The following is a 15,505-nucleotide window of genomic DNA, read 5'->3' as shown; positions in this document are numbered from 1 at the left end:
TCTGGCGGACATTCCCAGCATACCCTCACTACATATTTATTTATTTTTTAAACACCCCCCTTGTACTTAATCTTGATCCAACACAACAAAAGTTACAGATGCAGTAAGGGAAACTATTATGAAAACTCAACTTTTGACTTAGGTCAAAAATATACATCCCTCCCGGCTCCAATAACAACAGGAGTGAAGCACTGAATTTACTCTATCAGCACATCAGTGAGCAGCAGACAGCCCACCCAGATGCTTTCCTTATCCTGGCTGGGGATTTCAACCATGCAAACCCCAAGAGCGTGTTTCCAAAACTCTATGGACATATCAACTTTCCCACACGTGGAAACAATACTCTGGACAATGTTTACACCATGCACAAAGGCGCCTACAAAGCCCTACCCCTCCCCCACCTTGGGGCCTCAGATCACTCCACTGTTATGCTAATGCCAGCATACAGACCACTGGTTAAAGTCACCAAACCATCTACAAAGCAGGTACGTGTGTGGCCAGAGGGGTCCTCAGAGGCACTCCAGGACTGTTTTTCCACCACTGACTGGAGCATGTTCAGACAGGCGGCCACCTACAACAACACTACAGATCTCCAGGAGTATAGGGAGACCGTCACTGCCTACATGAGGAAGTGCATGGACGATGTTACAGTCACCAAAACCATCTCCATTCGGGCAAATCAGAAGCCATGGCTGACAGGGGAAGTCCACAGGCTCCTGAGGGCTCGGAACGCAGCCTTCAGAGCTAGGGACGAGGTGGGCCTGAGGACTGCTAGGGCCAACCTGTTATGAGGCATCAGGGTGGCCAAGAGACAGTATTCCAGGAACATTGCTGTCTACTTCAACGACAGCAGAGACACCAGGAACCTGTGGTGGGGGATTCAGACCATCACAGACTACAAGCCCTTGCCGCAGACCTGTGATAACTCCACCTCTCTGCTGAATCAGTTGAACGACTTCTTCGCTCGCTTTGAGGCAGACAACAGCACCACGGCACAGAAGACCTCACCACCTCCCGGCGACCAGGTGTTGATGCTGTCCCCAGACAGCGTGAGGAGAGCTCTCAGGATGACAAATGCACGGAAAGCCCCGGGTCCTGATAACATTCCTGGTCGTGTCCTGAGAGATTGTGCCGAGGAGCTCACAGATGTCTTTACAGACATCTTCAACATCTCGTTGAGCCAGGCTGTTGTCCCCACGTGCCTCAAAACCACCACCATCATCCCGGTCCCGAAGAAGCCGTCTCCCTCCTGCTTCAATGACTACCGCCCTGTTGCACTCACTCCCGTCCTCATGAAGTGCTTCGAGCAGCTAGTCATGCGGCATATCAAGTCTGCCTTCCCCCCCGCCCTGGACCCTTTCCAGTTTGCATATCAGTCCAACCGTTCGACCGATGACGCCATCTCCACTGCCCTCCACTCAGCCTTCACCCACCTGGAGACAAAAGACTCGTATGTCAGAATGCTGTTCATAGACTTTAGCTCAGCATTCAACACAATCATTCCTCAGCAGCTCATTCATAAACTGGACCAGCTGGGACTCAACACCTCCCTGTGCAACTGGCTGCTGGACTTCCTGACGGGGAGACCACAGGCTGTACGGGTCGGCAGCAACTTCTCCAGCACCATCACATTGAACACGGGGGCCCCCCAAGGATGTGTGCTGATCCCCCTCCTCTTCACTCTGCTGACCCACGACTGCACACCAACATCCAGCTCCAACCTCTTCATTAAGTTTGCGGATGACATGACTGTGGTGGGTCTCATCAACAATGGCGATGAGACAATCTACAGGAGTGAGGTGAGTCGCTTGGCCACATGGGCGCCGCCAGGGGGGGAAAGGTTAGAACAATTCTAGGGGCCCAGCACTGCCATGGGGCCCTTTAAGGGGCTGATAATATGCTTTTAATGATTTTAATAAGACTTTTGAAATAACAACAATGCAATATTCCATCTGGTAAAATGAGCTAATTGAACAAGGTTGTCTATTTCTTGAGTTCTTCAACATATTGTCATTTAACCCTCCCCCTTTTGCGAAATGGTACGGTCCAGTTCTGGTAGAAGCGCGATGCGTTAAATCTGTGTGCTGATCAGTGCAACGCTACTTGCTGCTGTGTCATGGTGCAGCAGCCAGCCAGCCAGCAGTGGAGTGCGTACAGTCTATGATCGCTAAATATGAAGAGTGGCTGTCAAAAACGTAAAGAAAGGCAGCTGAAAGCTGAGAGGGACCGGAGAAGCAGGCAACTGGTCACTCAGTTTTTCCCAAAGAAAGGTAGCTATCGCTCACATGTGTGTTCAAAATATTCGCGAATGGTAAATGAACAGTATGAACGTGGTTGGATTAGCCTATCAAGAGAACACTTTTACAGTTTGTACAGTGACATTTTTTTCCATTTTAATAACTGAACTGACTTGTGTGATAAATAAGATGAAATATTATGTTATGCTGGTGCTAATAACTAGTGCTAATAACCAGTTTCATAACTAATGGGGTGCCCTAAATATGCACAGATTCAGCCTCAGGGGGACCTCTGCCCTACCAAACCACTGAACCCCCCTTTGGAGAAGGAGGTAAGCAGCAATACAACCCATAAATGCTTTAGGATTGAAGTTTTTAATGATCGAGCGCCATATACAGTTTGCTAGATTTCCATAGGTATTTTGATGCTGGGTAGAAAACTTTTTCTATGATTTATTAGCAGTCACATCGCACATTTCACTACCAATTGTCCTAGCACAAGAAGGCATGTGGCAAAATCTTGAATTTTCATTTGTGATTGTAAATGCACCAGAATTAGTCACTGACCAGTTTTCATCTAGTCCCTGGTAGGTTAATACATAAAATGTAATAACAAAGTCACAAACTCAAGGTCCATGGGCTATCAAAAGTCAAATAATGACAATAGTGCAATTGTGACAAGGGTGGGCAAAGTTGGGGGGCCCAAAATTCTAATCTTTCATGGGGCCCAAAATTTCTGGCAGCGCCCCTGCTTGGCCATGTGGTGCAAGGACAACAATCTCCCCCTGAACGTGGAGAAGACGAAGGAGATTTTTGTGGACTTCAGGAGAGCGCACACCCAGCATGCTCCACTAACTATCAACGGTGCTGCAGTGGAGAGGGTGAGCAGCACCAAGTTTCTGGGTGTGCACATCTCTGAAGACCTGTCCTGGAGCAACAACATCGCATCACTGGCCAAAAAAGCCCAACAGCAAAAGCCAAACTGAGGAGAGCAAGAGCCCCGGCCCCCATCATGCACACATTCTACAGAGGCACCATTGAGAACATCCTGCCCAGCTGCATCACTGTGTGGTACGGCGCCTGCACCGTGTCCTGCTGCAAGACTCTGCAGCGCATCATGAGAACAGCTGAGAGGATCATTGGTGTCTCTCTCCCTTCTCTAATGGATATCTATAACTCCCACCTCACCCGCAAAGCCATCAGGATTGCAGGTGACCCCACCCACCCATCTCACAGCCTCTTCAGCCTGCTGCCATCGGGGAGGAGACTGCGGAGTCTCCGGGCCAAAACCAGCAGGCTCAAGGACAGTTTCTTTCACCAGGTGGTCAGAAGGCTCAACTCCCTCCCTGTTCTGCCCCTCCTCCCCCCCTGCCCCCTGCCACAGATTCTGCCCGCACACACCCCTGCCCCCCCTTCAGCATCTGACATCATGTCACCCTCACAGTCCCCCCCAACACACACACACACACACACACACACACACACACACACACACACACACACACACACACACACACTCTCAACATTCATTTGCACACTGAACTCAGGGACTGCACATTTCACTTTACTGCTTTACACTTTAGTGCTTATTTGCACTATTCCGCACTACCTCACCTTAACAGCTATTAGTTTATTGTTTATACTAGTTATTTCATGTTTACCTGCTATACCTCAAGTGCCCTTGACTGTTTATTTTATGTCCTTTTGCTCCAATTTATATACACTATATTGCCAAAAGTATTTGCTCACCCATCCAAATTATCGGAATCAGGTGTTCCAATCACTTCCATGGCCACAGGTGTATAAAATCAAGCACCTAGGCATGCAGACTGTTTTTACAGTTTGGAGCTGGCCCCTTCCTCTTCCAACATGACTGTGCACCAGTGCACAAAGCAAGGTCCATAAAGACATGGATGACAGAGTCTGGTGTGGATGAACTTGACTGGTCTGCACAGAGTCCTGAGCTCAACCTGATAGAACACCTTTGGGATGAATTGGAGCAGAGACTGAGAGCCAGGCCTTCTCGTCCAACATCAGTGTGTGACCTCACAAATGCGCTTCTGGAAGAATGGTCAAAAATTCCCATAAACACACTCCCAAACCTTGTGGACAGCCTTCACAGAAGAGTTGAAGCTGTTCTAGCTGCAAAGGGTGGACCAACGTCATATTGAACCCTATGGATTAGGAATGGGATGTCACTTAAGCTCATATGTGAGTCAAGGCAGGTGAGCAAATACTTTTGGCAATATAGTGTGTGTGTGATATATATGTGTGTGTGTGTGTGTGTGTGTGTGTGTGTGTGTGTGTGTGTACTAGTGCATCTCAAAAAATTTGAATATTGTGAAAAAGTTCAATATTTTCCATCAGTTATTTAAGAAAGTGAAAGTTATATATTATAGACTCATTACACATAAACAAAAATGTTTCAAGCATTTTTCTATTTTAATTTTAATCAGTATAGCATACAGTACAAAAACATAAAAAAAATCTCAAAATATTAGAATATTTCATTTCGAGTTTGAGTAAAACAGTATGAACACAGTGGATCTCTCGGTCTAGTTCAGTACACACAACCACAATCATGGGGAAGACTGTTGACTTGACTGTTGTCAAGAAGATGATCACTGATGCCCTCCACAAGGAGGGTAAGCCACAAAAGGTCATTGCTGAAAAGGGTGGTTGGAAAAGGTGCACAAGCAACAGGGATGGCTGCAGTCTTGAGAGGATTGTCAAGAAAAGTTGATTCAAGAACTTGGGAGAGCTTCACAAGGAGTGGACTGAGGCTGGTGTCAGTGTATCAAGACCCATCACGAACAGACATGTTCAAGAAAGGGGATACAACTTTCGCATTCCTAATATCAAGCTACTCCTGAGCCAGAGACAATGTCAGAAGTGTCTTATCTGGGCTATGGAGAGAAAGAAATGGACTGTTGCTCAGTGGTCCAAAGTCCTCTTTTCAGATGAAAGTACATTTTGCATTTAATTTGGAAATCACGGTTCTAGAGTCTGGAGGAAGAGTGGAGAGGCACAGAATCCAAGGTGTTTGAAGCCCAGTGTGAAATTTCCACAGTCTGTGATGATTTGGGGTGCCATGTCATCTGCTGGTGTTGGTCCACTGTATTTTATCAAGTCCATGGTCAACACAGCCATCTACCAGGAGATTTTAGAGCACTTCATGCTTCCATCTGCTGACGAGCTTTTTGGAGATGCTGATTTCCTTTTCCAGCAGGACTTAGCACCTACCCACAGTACCAAAACTACTACCAAATGGTTTGCTGACCATGATATTACTATGTTTGATTGGTCAGCCAACTAGCCTGACCTGAACCCCATAGAGAATCTATAGGGTATTGTCAAGAGGAAGATGAGAAACACCCGACCCAAAAATACAGATACGCTGAAGGCCACTATTAAAGCAACCTGGGCTTCAATAACACCTCAGCAGTGCCACAGACTGATCACCTCCCTGCCACACTGCATTGATACAGTAATTCATGGTAAAGGAGCCCCAACCAAGTATTGAGTGTATACATGAATATACTTTTCAGAAGTTGGACATTTCTGTATTGTAAATCCTTTTTTTGATTGATCTTAGGGAATATTCTAATAATTTGAGATACTGGATTTCTGATTTTCATGAGCTATAAGCCATAATCATCAAAATTAAAACAAAAAAGGTTTTAAATATTTCACTTTACATGTAATGAATATAGACTATATGAAAGTTTACCTTTTTGAATTAAATTATGAAAAAAAGGAACTTTTTCATGGTATTCTAATTTTTTGAGATGCACTAGTGTATATATATATATATATATATATATATATATATATATATATATATATATATTAGGGGTGGGTATTGCCAAGGACCTCATGATACGATACGCATCACGATACTTGAGTCACGATACGATACCCATCACGATACTTGAGTCACGATACGATATTGCGATATATTGCGATATTCTACGTAGTTCACTGAAAAATGTAAACTGCATTATGCATCTTAAAATCCAAGTTGTATGTACATCAGATGATAGTGATAATTCATGGGACAAACTGAGTCAAAACAATGTAATTCAAATTATCCATGCCATTTTATTGTAACTATACAAGCGCAAGTTACAACATATTTGCAGGAACAACACACTGTCTGGAACACACTGAAAAGTGCAGTGTGTATCTTAGTCTCCCTGAGCACAATTATGAAACAAAGTGCAGTGTGGGTCAGTGTCCACACACTGAAACTGAATTGAAACCTCAGTGAATCATGTTTCTTCTGAACTTTGAGTAAATACTCAAAATAAAATGCAGTGTCTCACACACACTAAAATTGAAAATGCAAAATAAAGTGCAGTTTCTTGCCTTTGGCCTTAAATGACAAAATTAAGTTCACAGTTACAGTAAGTCACACATCACTGAAGTAGACGGGAGGACTTTGGCGCTGTCCAGTGTAGTTTGCTTCGGGTCGGGTTTCGGTGGCTCCGGCTGAGTTAATATGTCGGGGTGGTGTCGTGCTAAGTAAGTTCGCAAGCTTGTTGTGTTACCTGAATATCTAATTGGAGTGAAACAGGTTTTGCAAAGTGCGTACTCTTTGTCCAGCTCACTGTTTTTTTTCTCCTTTCCTTTGGATTCCAAAGTGCCTCCAAACATCTGCCTTAAAGTTCGGCGGCATCTCTAGGTTTACGTTAACAGCCATGCTTGCTTGTTTTTTTTTCCTCATTGCAACCACCGGGAAAAAAAGAGAAGACGAAGAGTGCCTTGCAGTGAGGTAGTGGCACAGCGACACCTTGCGGAGCGGAGGTGCGGAAGTCGTACTGGATTTACAACCCATCTGAAACATGATTTATTATTTGAAAAAAATATCGATATTCAAATTTTGAGTATCGATATTGAATCGGAAGACAAAGTATCGCGATATATCGCCGTATCGATATTTTTGCCCACCCCTAATATATATATATATATATATATATATATATATATATATATATATATATATGGGGGGGCGGCACGGTGGTGCAGTGGTTAGCGCTGTCGCCTCATAGCAAGAAGGTCCGGGTTTGAGCCCCGTGGCCAGCGAGGGCCTTTCTGTGCAGAGTTTGCATGTTCTCCCCGTGTCCGCGTGGGTTTCCTCCGGGTGCTCTGTTTTCCGCCACAGTCCAAAGACATGCAGGTTAGGTTAACTGGTGACTCTAAATTGACCGTAGGTGTGAATGTGAGTGTGAATGGTTGTCTGTGTCTATGTGTCAGTCCTGTGATGACCTGGCGACTTGTCCAGGGTGTACCCCGCCTCTCGCCCATAGTCAGCTGGGATAGGCTCCAGCTTGCCTGCAACCCTGTAGAACAGGATAAAGCGGCTAGAGAGAATGAGATATGTGTGTGTGTGTGTGTGTGTGTGTGTGTGTGTATATATATGAGTGTTTAGTCTATGTCTATTTCTTATCTAGAGTGTTTATACTGTTTATATTGTTTATTTCATTTATTCTATTTTTTATTTATTGCATTGCCTGTTTTCACCGTGGGTCAGAGAGGACTGAAATTTCATTTGTGCTGTATGTCGAGCATGTATCGCATATTTGACAATAAAGTTGACTTGACTTAGGTCTAAGATTGCTTCATGATCCCGGGCCAAGATGAACAGCATCAAAACATTTATAAATGAGTGATTAGTTAAATAAAACTTGATATCAGGAAACATTTACAAAAAAAAAAGGAGGCACGGTGGTGTACTGGTTAGCGCTGTCGCCTCACAGCAAGAAGGTCCGGGTTCGAGCCCCGTGGCCAGCGAGGGCCTTTCTGTGTGGAGTTTGCATGTTCTCCCCGTGTCCGCGTGGGTTTCCTCCGGGTGCTCCGGTTTCCCCCACAGTCCAAAGACATGCAGGTTAGGTTAACTGGTGACTCTAAATTGACCGTAGGTGTGAATGGTTGTCTGTGTCTATGTGTCAGCCCTGTGATGACCTGGCGACTTGTCCAGGGTGTACCCCGCCTTTCGCCCGTAGTCAGCTGGGATAGGCTCCAGCTTGCCTACGACCCTGTAGAAGGATAAAGCGGCTAGAGATAATGAGATGAGATGAGATGTTCAGTTTAAGTGCATTTACTTCAATAAATGGTGCTAGTGAGGTACACTGAACATTATACATATCCGAAAGGGAACCCTTCGTGGTTTGGGAGTTTTATCGATCCGACAGGCTCGTTTGGCTGCCGAGTGCTTTGGTATGTTGAGAGGTAAAGGCCGAAGAATGCTTCTTTGTTTAACAGGCTTTGGAATATCGCTAGTTTCAGACGATGAACAGTGTCGATTGTTATAATCATCTATAACTGAAGGCCGTTCCACAGACCATGGAAATATTGCTGGGTCACAGTTTTAGTACGTCTTTTTCCCACCAAGTCAAGTTTATTTCTATAGACCCTTTTCACTCACGTGACCTTCGTAAACGCGACCGCCATTTTGGACATGAAGAAATAACGGTTTATGACACAGACCCTTTCAGTTCTCACTCATCTAGCTGCTAGACATACCATCACACTGCCCTGGCGCTGTGTACAGTTTACCTTCTATGGTTTGTGCACTCACTATTTGCCATTACTTTCTCCAACCCAGTGTTCGAACTATGCCGATATTTTCGGGGGGTCCCTTTTTTTCCCTTGGGGGGGGTGCTTGAGCTTGCGCTTTTCTCAGAGCGCGGATCTCCAAACACATGAGAAGCCTATCTTACGCACATATCACGTGGACTCCACACCTCCACACACGCATCGCGTCTGAAGTCATAACTCATCAGGGGAAATTGTGTCCGCATTGGCATGTTCAAAAAAACAACCTCGCATCAACAATGATACCACACGCAAGAAAAAAAAACAGTCAGGCTACTCAACACATCTGATCCACAGCAGCACCAAAGCATCACTGGAAATCATGTCAACAACCAATCTTCCATTTCAACATGCGTCAACAAACAAATGGCACCACAAACATGAACGAATCGGTCAGGCTACCGATTCCAAACCCACAGCAGACGAATAATTAAATGCATCTTACCTTAAAGCAGAATCGACCACAAAGGAAGTGTGTTGGCACTGTTGGCACACTTCCTTTCTACTAGTTTGTGTCCCCAACCTGGCAGCAGCAGTCGTTGTCATATCGGTTTATTTTATCTTTGATGTAAACACAACACTTCGGATATGCAAACGCTTCCCGTTACACACGATTGCTATGTCAATAAACATCATTTTGCCAATATTTTAGAGACCATCCATCTTCTCCGTCAGTCAGCATCTGTCGGGATCCGATAAAATGATAAATCTTGCCTTGTGTGTTGATGGTTACTACATCCAGGTGCACAACAATATAATGGCATGATGGAAGTCTTGCTGAAAGTAAAAACTTTCTTTGATGGCTATATTCCTTTCGATGCTTCGCCGTCGTTCCTCGTTGTTGGCTGTGGTAGACTACTGGTAGTTCATGTCCAAAATGGCGGCCGCGTTTGTCGTGACGTCACGTGGGAAGAGTCTATAGCGCTTTTAACAATAGACGTTGTTGCAAAGCAGCTTTACAGAATTCGAATGACTTTCAACATAAGCTAATTTTATCCCTAATCTATCCCCAGTGAGCAAGCCTGTGGCGATGGTGGCAAGGAAAAACTCCCTCAGACGACATGAGAAACCTCAGAAACCTCAGAAACCGGAGAAATGTAAGCTTGTCCATCGTGGCCGTAGCCAGCTATGAGGCCACCGAGGTCCGGACCTCGGTCATTTTTAAGAGCTGAAAATACATTTGTATGCTAAATATTCAACTGGATAAAAAAATAAAGAATAACATTAAAACGTCTCCGTAAAAAGTGCATTGTATGTTAAATGTTGATTCTGTCTTCTGTGTCTGTTTCGTGCGCGCGGCTCTGAGACCAAGAACACAAAAACGAATGAGTGCACCACTCGGGGAAGGAACACAGTGCGGTAGACGCGTTTTTTTCATGGTAACCATCAGCGCACTTTCATGAAGCTGTTAAATTTACATTTTCGAAGCAGCGCAGTTTTGTCCTCATTGCTTGGGCCATATCAAACCATTATCTCTCATTATCTCTAGCCGCTTTATCCTTCTACAGGGTCGCAGGCAAGCTGGAGCCTATCCCAGCTGACTACGGGTGAAAGGCGGGGTACACCCTGGACAAGTCGCCAGGTCATCACAGGGCTGACACATAGACAGACAACCATTCACACTCACATTCACACCTACGGTCAATTTAGAGTCACCAGTTAACCTAACCTGCATGTCTTTGGACTGTGGGGGAAACCGGAGCACCCGGAGGAAACCCACGCGGACACGGGGAGAACATGCAAACTCCGCACAGAAAGGCCCTCGCCGGCCACGGGGCTCGAACCTGGACCATCTTGCTGTGAGGCGACAGCGCTAACCACTACACCACCGTGCCGCCATCAAACCATTAAACAAGCTTAAATTATTCTTACTCTTGCCACATACATGATTTTTTCTTTTTCAAAACTGATGATATTCAGTTCAAACACCATTACAAGTAATTTCAGGAATAGATCTCATGTGACGTGTAATTCACCCCTCTCATTTAAATATGTTGAAAATTTTTCAGCGCGTGCTTTGCGCACACATCACGGACCTCACTGATTTTAAAATGCTGGCTACGGCCCTGTTGTCAATTTCGATTCAGTTTGAAGGTTTTTGTTGCAAATGAAACCTATCCATTTCTCATCCCTCATTATCTCTAGCCGCTTTATCCTGTTCTACAGGGTCGCAGGCAAGCTGGAGCCTATCCCAGCTGACTACGGGCAAAAGGCGGGGTACACCCTGGATAAGTCGCCAGGTCATCACAGGGCTGACACATAGACACAGACAACCATTCACACTCTCATTCACACCTACAGTCAATTTAGAGTCACCGGTTAACCCTGCATGTCTTTGGACTGTGGGGGAAAACGGAGCACCCGGAGGAAACCCATGCGGACACGGGGAGAACATGCAAACTCCGCACAGAAAGGCCCTCGCTGGCCACGGGGCTCAAACCTGGACTTTCTTGCTGTGAGGCGACAGCGCTAACCACTACACCCCTATCCATTTCTTTCTTCTCTTTCCTCGACTGGCTGCTCATACAGTAAAAACTCAAATTAAGTGTTCTGTTTGTTGTAGAGACACAGTAAAGCACACAACAATTCACTTTCGGCATGGTTAAAACCGGTTAGATGGAACAATGCAGTGTTTAACAAAGGCGAAAGTACACGGTATAGTGGTGCTAACCCATAATGCATTGCGGTAAACAAGCAGTAATGTAGTTATGAGTTTGGGTTATTCTGCACCACCACACTGTCCTGACTTCATGATGAAACAGTAGAAGGATAGCTGAATGAGCTCGGTGTTGGCGTGAAGTGAAGAGACTGAAACAGTGCACTGTGTCTTTAAATGACTGTGCAGTTGGTGGATATTTAGTCCGTTGAGGGCGCAATAACCTTCACAAGTTCCCACAGCGCGTTAGAGCAGCCTGCTCGGCTCTTAACACGACTACAGTTAGTATCGGTTTGTTTCTGCGGAAAAGCGACGTGAACTTTTTCCAAAGTCACTTTTGTTTCGAAACATCTCCAGAGTCAGCAGTGGAGCGCGGTATGGTGTGGGTGTCACGTTGTTTGTGGACTTAAGGCACAACCGGAAGTGAACAGGTGGAGTACACCTGTTCAGGAACCTTCCAAGAAGTATGATATATATTTATTTTTTGGATTAACTAATGAAAACCGGACTGATATTCGGGGTCGAGTTTCATTGTTAACCAAGATGTGTTTGGAGGACAGTTAATCAGCAGGATAGTCGTTACCAAGGTGACGTGCTGCCTTTTAATTTAATTTAATTTAATTTAATTTTAAAGCCTTGTCAGTGTGGAGTGAAGCTGAAAAGCAGGAGATGGGGAACCAGGTGGAGAAACTGACTCGGTTAAGTTACGATGAAGTTCCGACAGTCGACCCGAACGGCTACGAGGATGAGGACGGACCTCGGATTGGGGTCTCGTATATTTTCTCCAACGACGACGAGGAAGAAGAGGAGCACACTGCTGAGAAACAGCGAGGCGACGAAGAAGAGGAGGAGGAGGAAGAAGAGTACGACAGTATGCGCGAGATGGAGTGCGCGGTGTATTACCGGGATGAGTGTGTTTACGAGAGGAAGAGTAACCAAGCAGGATGTGTGCAGTCGTGTGAGAACTTGCTGAACATATGCAGACCTGGAGACTTGGTGGAGTTCGTGGCGGCTGGTCAGTATCCTCACTGGGCGGTTTACACCGGAGACTTCCAGGTGGTCCACTTGCACAGGAGCGAGATTAAGATGGAGCACCTGTCCGACGCTGCTCAGGGGAAACGCGGCCGAATCGTCAACGACTTGTACAAATTCCGTGCCTTGAATCCGGATGTAGTCGTGAAGAACGCGCTTGATCACATCGGTATGAAGGACAGCAGCGTGTCGTGGAGGAACTCCGAGTGTTTTGCTGCATGGTGCAAATTTGGCAAACGTGAATTCAAAACCGGTGGAGAGCTGCGCATAGGCAAGCAGCCTTACAGGATGAAATTACAGCTCTCTGAGAAGAGCAGCCATGACCTGGAGTTTCAGTGTCTGGAGGATTTGATCCTGGAAAAGCGCAGGAATGATCAGATCGGAAAAGACGCCGTGATCCAAGAACTGACCAGTCATCTCAACTCTGGAGAAGAAGTCAACAGCGACTGCAGCTGTGATTGATTTCGATATACATCTGCAACCAAGAAAACATCTCCGTCGCCTCATCATCGCAACACCCACATGCTCGTTCATCTTCTTATATCTGAAGTTCTCAACGGTTGAGACCTTAGCGACTTCTTTTAAAAATCCTTTTATTTTACAGTCCTAAAGACTTCATTTCACTACTTCTTTCAAAAGCAGTCATGTTTGTTCTCATCCCTGCCTTGAAATGATGCGCCAAAGTTAACGAATCCTCTAAGGTCTGGTAACTTGTTTTTGTTTTATTTTATGGGTTGGTCGGAGCTCATCATGGCACGTTTGAGTGGATCCATAAAACGTTTTGTTTACATTCACTACATTATGTTCCTCAAGATCAGTTATTATAAGCAATGCACATGATTTCACATTTAACCTTTATATAATATCATGGGGTCTACAATATCATTTCTATTACAATAACAGCACTGTTTTGTTTTTTCATGATTTTGTTGTAAAATCAAAACCAAACCGTATTTTCAGGTGAACAGACACTACATGTAAGCGCCCTGTTGCTCTCTCTGTCATAGCTAAATGATGTGTGTGGTGGTGTGTGTGTGTGTGGTTTTTTTTTTTTTCCTTTTTTAAACCATGGAAATAAATAATATTTTGAGTAATTGTTTGTCAGTGGTACATTTTATATATAGTACATGCTTAGCAGTTGCATGCTTCACCTGAATCATGTACATGATATTTGCATGAAATTTTAAACGTTAAACTGTGCACAATTATAACAGGTATTTGTTGGCTTGATGCACAATTTTTGAAGTGTTAGGAAGCAGCCAGCCTTTTATATGATGGGGAACATTTTGAGCATTCTCGAAAGCAGGGGTAACAAAAACATATTTTGCAGCTAGGGACCCCTTTAACTGTGAAAATCATCTCTACTGACCCCCACAGTACAGGTTTGTTTGTATGATAAGCCAACTTTTCAAATTAGGCTCATTATTTAAATGTTTATTGCCACTGAGGGTGCATAGGTGTACTCTTGGCGCTGGTCCCAAGCCCGGCTAAATGGAGCGGGTTGAGTCAGGAAGGACATCTGGCGTAAAACTGCCAAATCTAACATGTGGATTGAAAAAGATCCGCTGTGGTGACCCCTAATCGGGAGCAGCCAAAAGAAGATGATTTAAATGTTTATTGGAGCCGTATTGTTTTTGTTTGCTTTCTACTGAGAGAACAAGTTTATTAAAATTGTGATTGCGTTTCAGTTTTCATTGATATCCCTGCTTGGGGGTTATTTTTTGAGTTATTGAACTTTGCTAGATTATCAGGTACAGTTATCTAATCAGCCAATCATGTGGCAGCAGAACAATGCAAAAAACAAACAAACATGCAGACACCGGTCAAGAGCTTAAGCTGAATTCAGTTAATGTTCACATGAAGAAAAGGTCTGATCTCTATGATGTAACTGTGGCATGGTTGTTAGTACCAGATGAGCTCTCTCTCTCTCTCTTTTTTATATATATATAATTTTTTTTTTAAAAGAATTTCAGAAACTGGTGATCTCCACACACAGGATTTGGATTTTCACACACAACAGTCTCTAGAGGGCGGCACAGTGGTGTAGTGGTTAGCGCTGTCGCCTCACAGCAAGAAGGTCCTGGGTTCGAGCCCCGGGGCCGGCGAGGGCCTTTCTGTGCGGAGTTTGCATGTTCTCCCCGTGTCCGCGTGGGTTTCCTCCGGGTGCTCCGGTTTCCCCCACAGTCCAAAGACATGCAGGTTAGGTTAACTGGTGACTCTAAATTGACCGTAGGTGTGAATGTGAGTGTGAATGGTTGTCTGTGTCTATGTGTCAGCCCTGTGATGACCTGGCGACTTGTCCAGGGTGTACCCCGCCTTTCGCCCATAGTCAGCTGGGATAGGCTCCAGCTTGCCTGCGACCCTGTAGAAGGATAAAGCGGCTAGAGATAATGAGATGAGATAACAGTCTCTAGAGTTTACGCAAAATGGTGCAAAAAACATCACGTGAGTGAGTGACAGTTCTGGGGATGGAAATGTCTTGTTGAACAGAGAGATCAGAGAAAAATGGCTAGGGGTGGGTTTCCCAAAAGCCTCTTGACGCTAAGGGCATCTTAACTAGGAGAGAGAGTGTTCATTGTGCTGCTCGCTCTACCATTTAACGATGATCTTTGTGCTACGATGCTTTTGGGAAATTCTGCACAAGTTGGTTCGAACTGCCAGGAAGGATATAGTAACTTATATAATCACTCTTCACAACCGTAGTGAGCAGAAAAGCATTTCAGCATGCACCAGCCACCAAACTTTGAGGTGGATGAACTCTAACAGCAGATTGCATAGTGTTCCACTCATGTCAGCCAAGAACAGAAATCTGGTGCTAGCAGGGGCGCAGACTCGCCAATGACTCACCTCAGATTCTTGGCTGATAGGAGTGGAACCTGATGTGGTCTTTGGCTGTTGTAGCTCATCCACCTCATTCCAAGATGTTTTTCTGCTCATCACGGTCGTAAAGAGTGGTTGAAGACTTCTTGTCTGGTCATTCTCC

The 15,505-nt window shown here is 45.0% G+C and overlaps 1 protein-coding gene across 1 annotated transcript; it reads left to right on the top strand.

The window, feature by feature from the left end:
* The first annotated feature begins 11,608 nt into the window (after window positions 1–11,608).
* lratd2b (LRAT domain containing 2b) lies at window positions 11,609–13,616 on the top strand. The gene has a single exon (XM_060920434.1). The coding sequence runs from the start codon at window positions 12,160–12,162 to the stop codon at window positions 12,982–12,984; it is 825 nt and encodes a 274-aa protein (XP_060776417.1). The 5' UTR covers window positions 11,609–12,159; the 3' UTR covers window positions 12,985–13,616.
* Window positions 13,617–15,505: the final 1,889 nt, after the last annotated feature.

This window comes from Neoarius graeffei, chromosome 5 (genome assembly GCF_027579695.1).
Source record: "Neoarius graeffei isolate fNeoGra1 chromosome 5, fNeoGra1.pri, whole genome shotgun sequence".
Lineage (NCBI taxonomy): Eukaryota > Metazoa > Chordata > Actinopteri > Siluriformes > Ariidae > Neoarius > Neoarius graeffei.
This window is presented reverse-complemented; position numbering and strand designations above follow the sequence as displayed.

Bases quoted from the DNA above. Each gene is read 5' to 3' on its own strand.
- lratd2b (XM_060920434.1), top strand. From the start codon at position 12,160: ATGGGGAACCAGGTGGAGAAACTGACTCGGTTAAGTTACGATGAAGTT.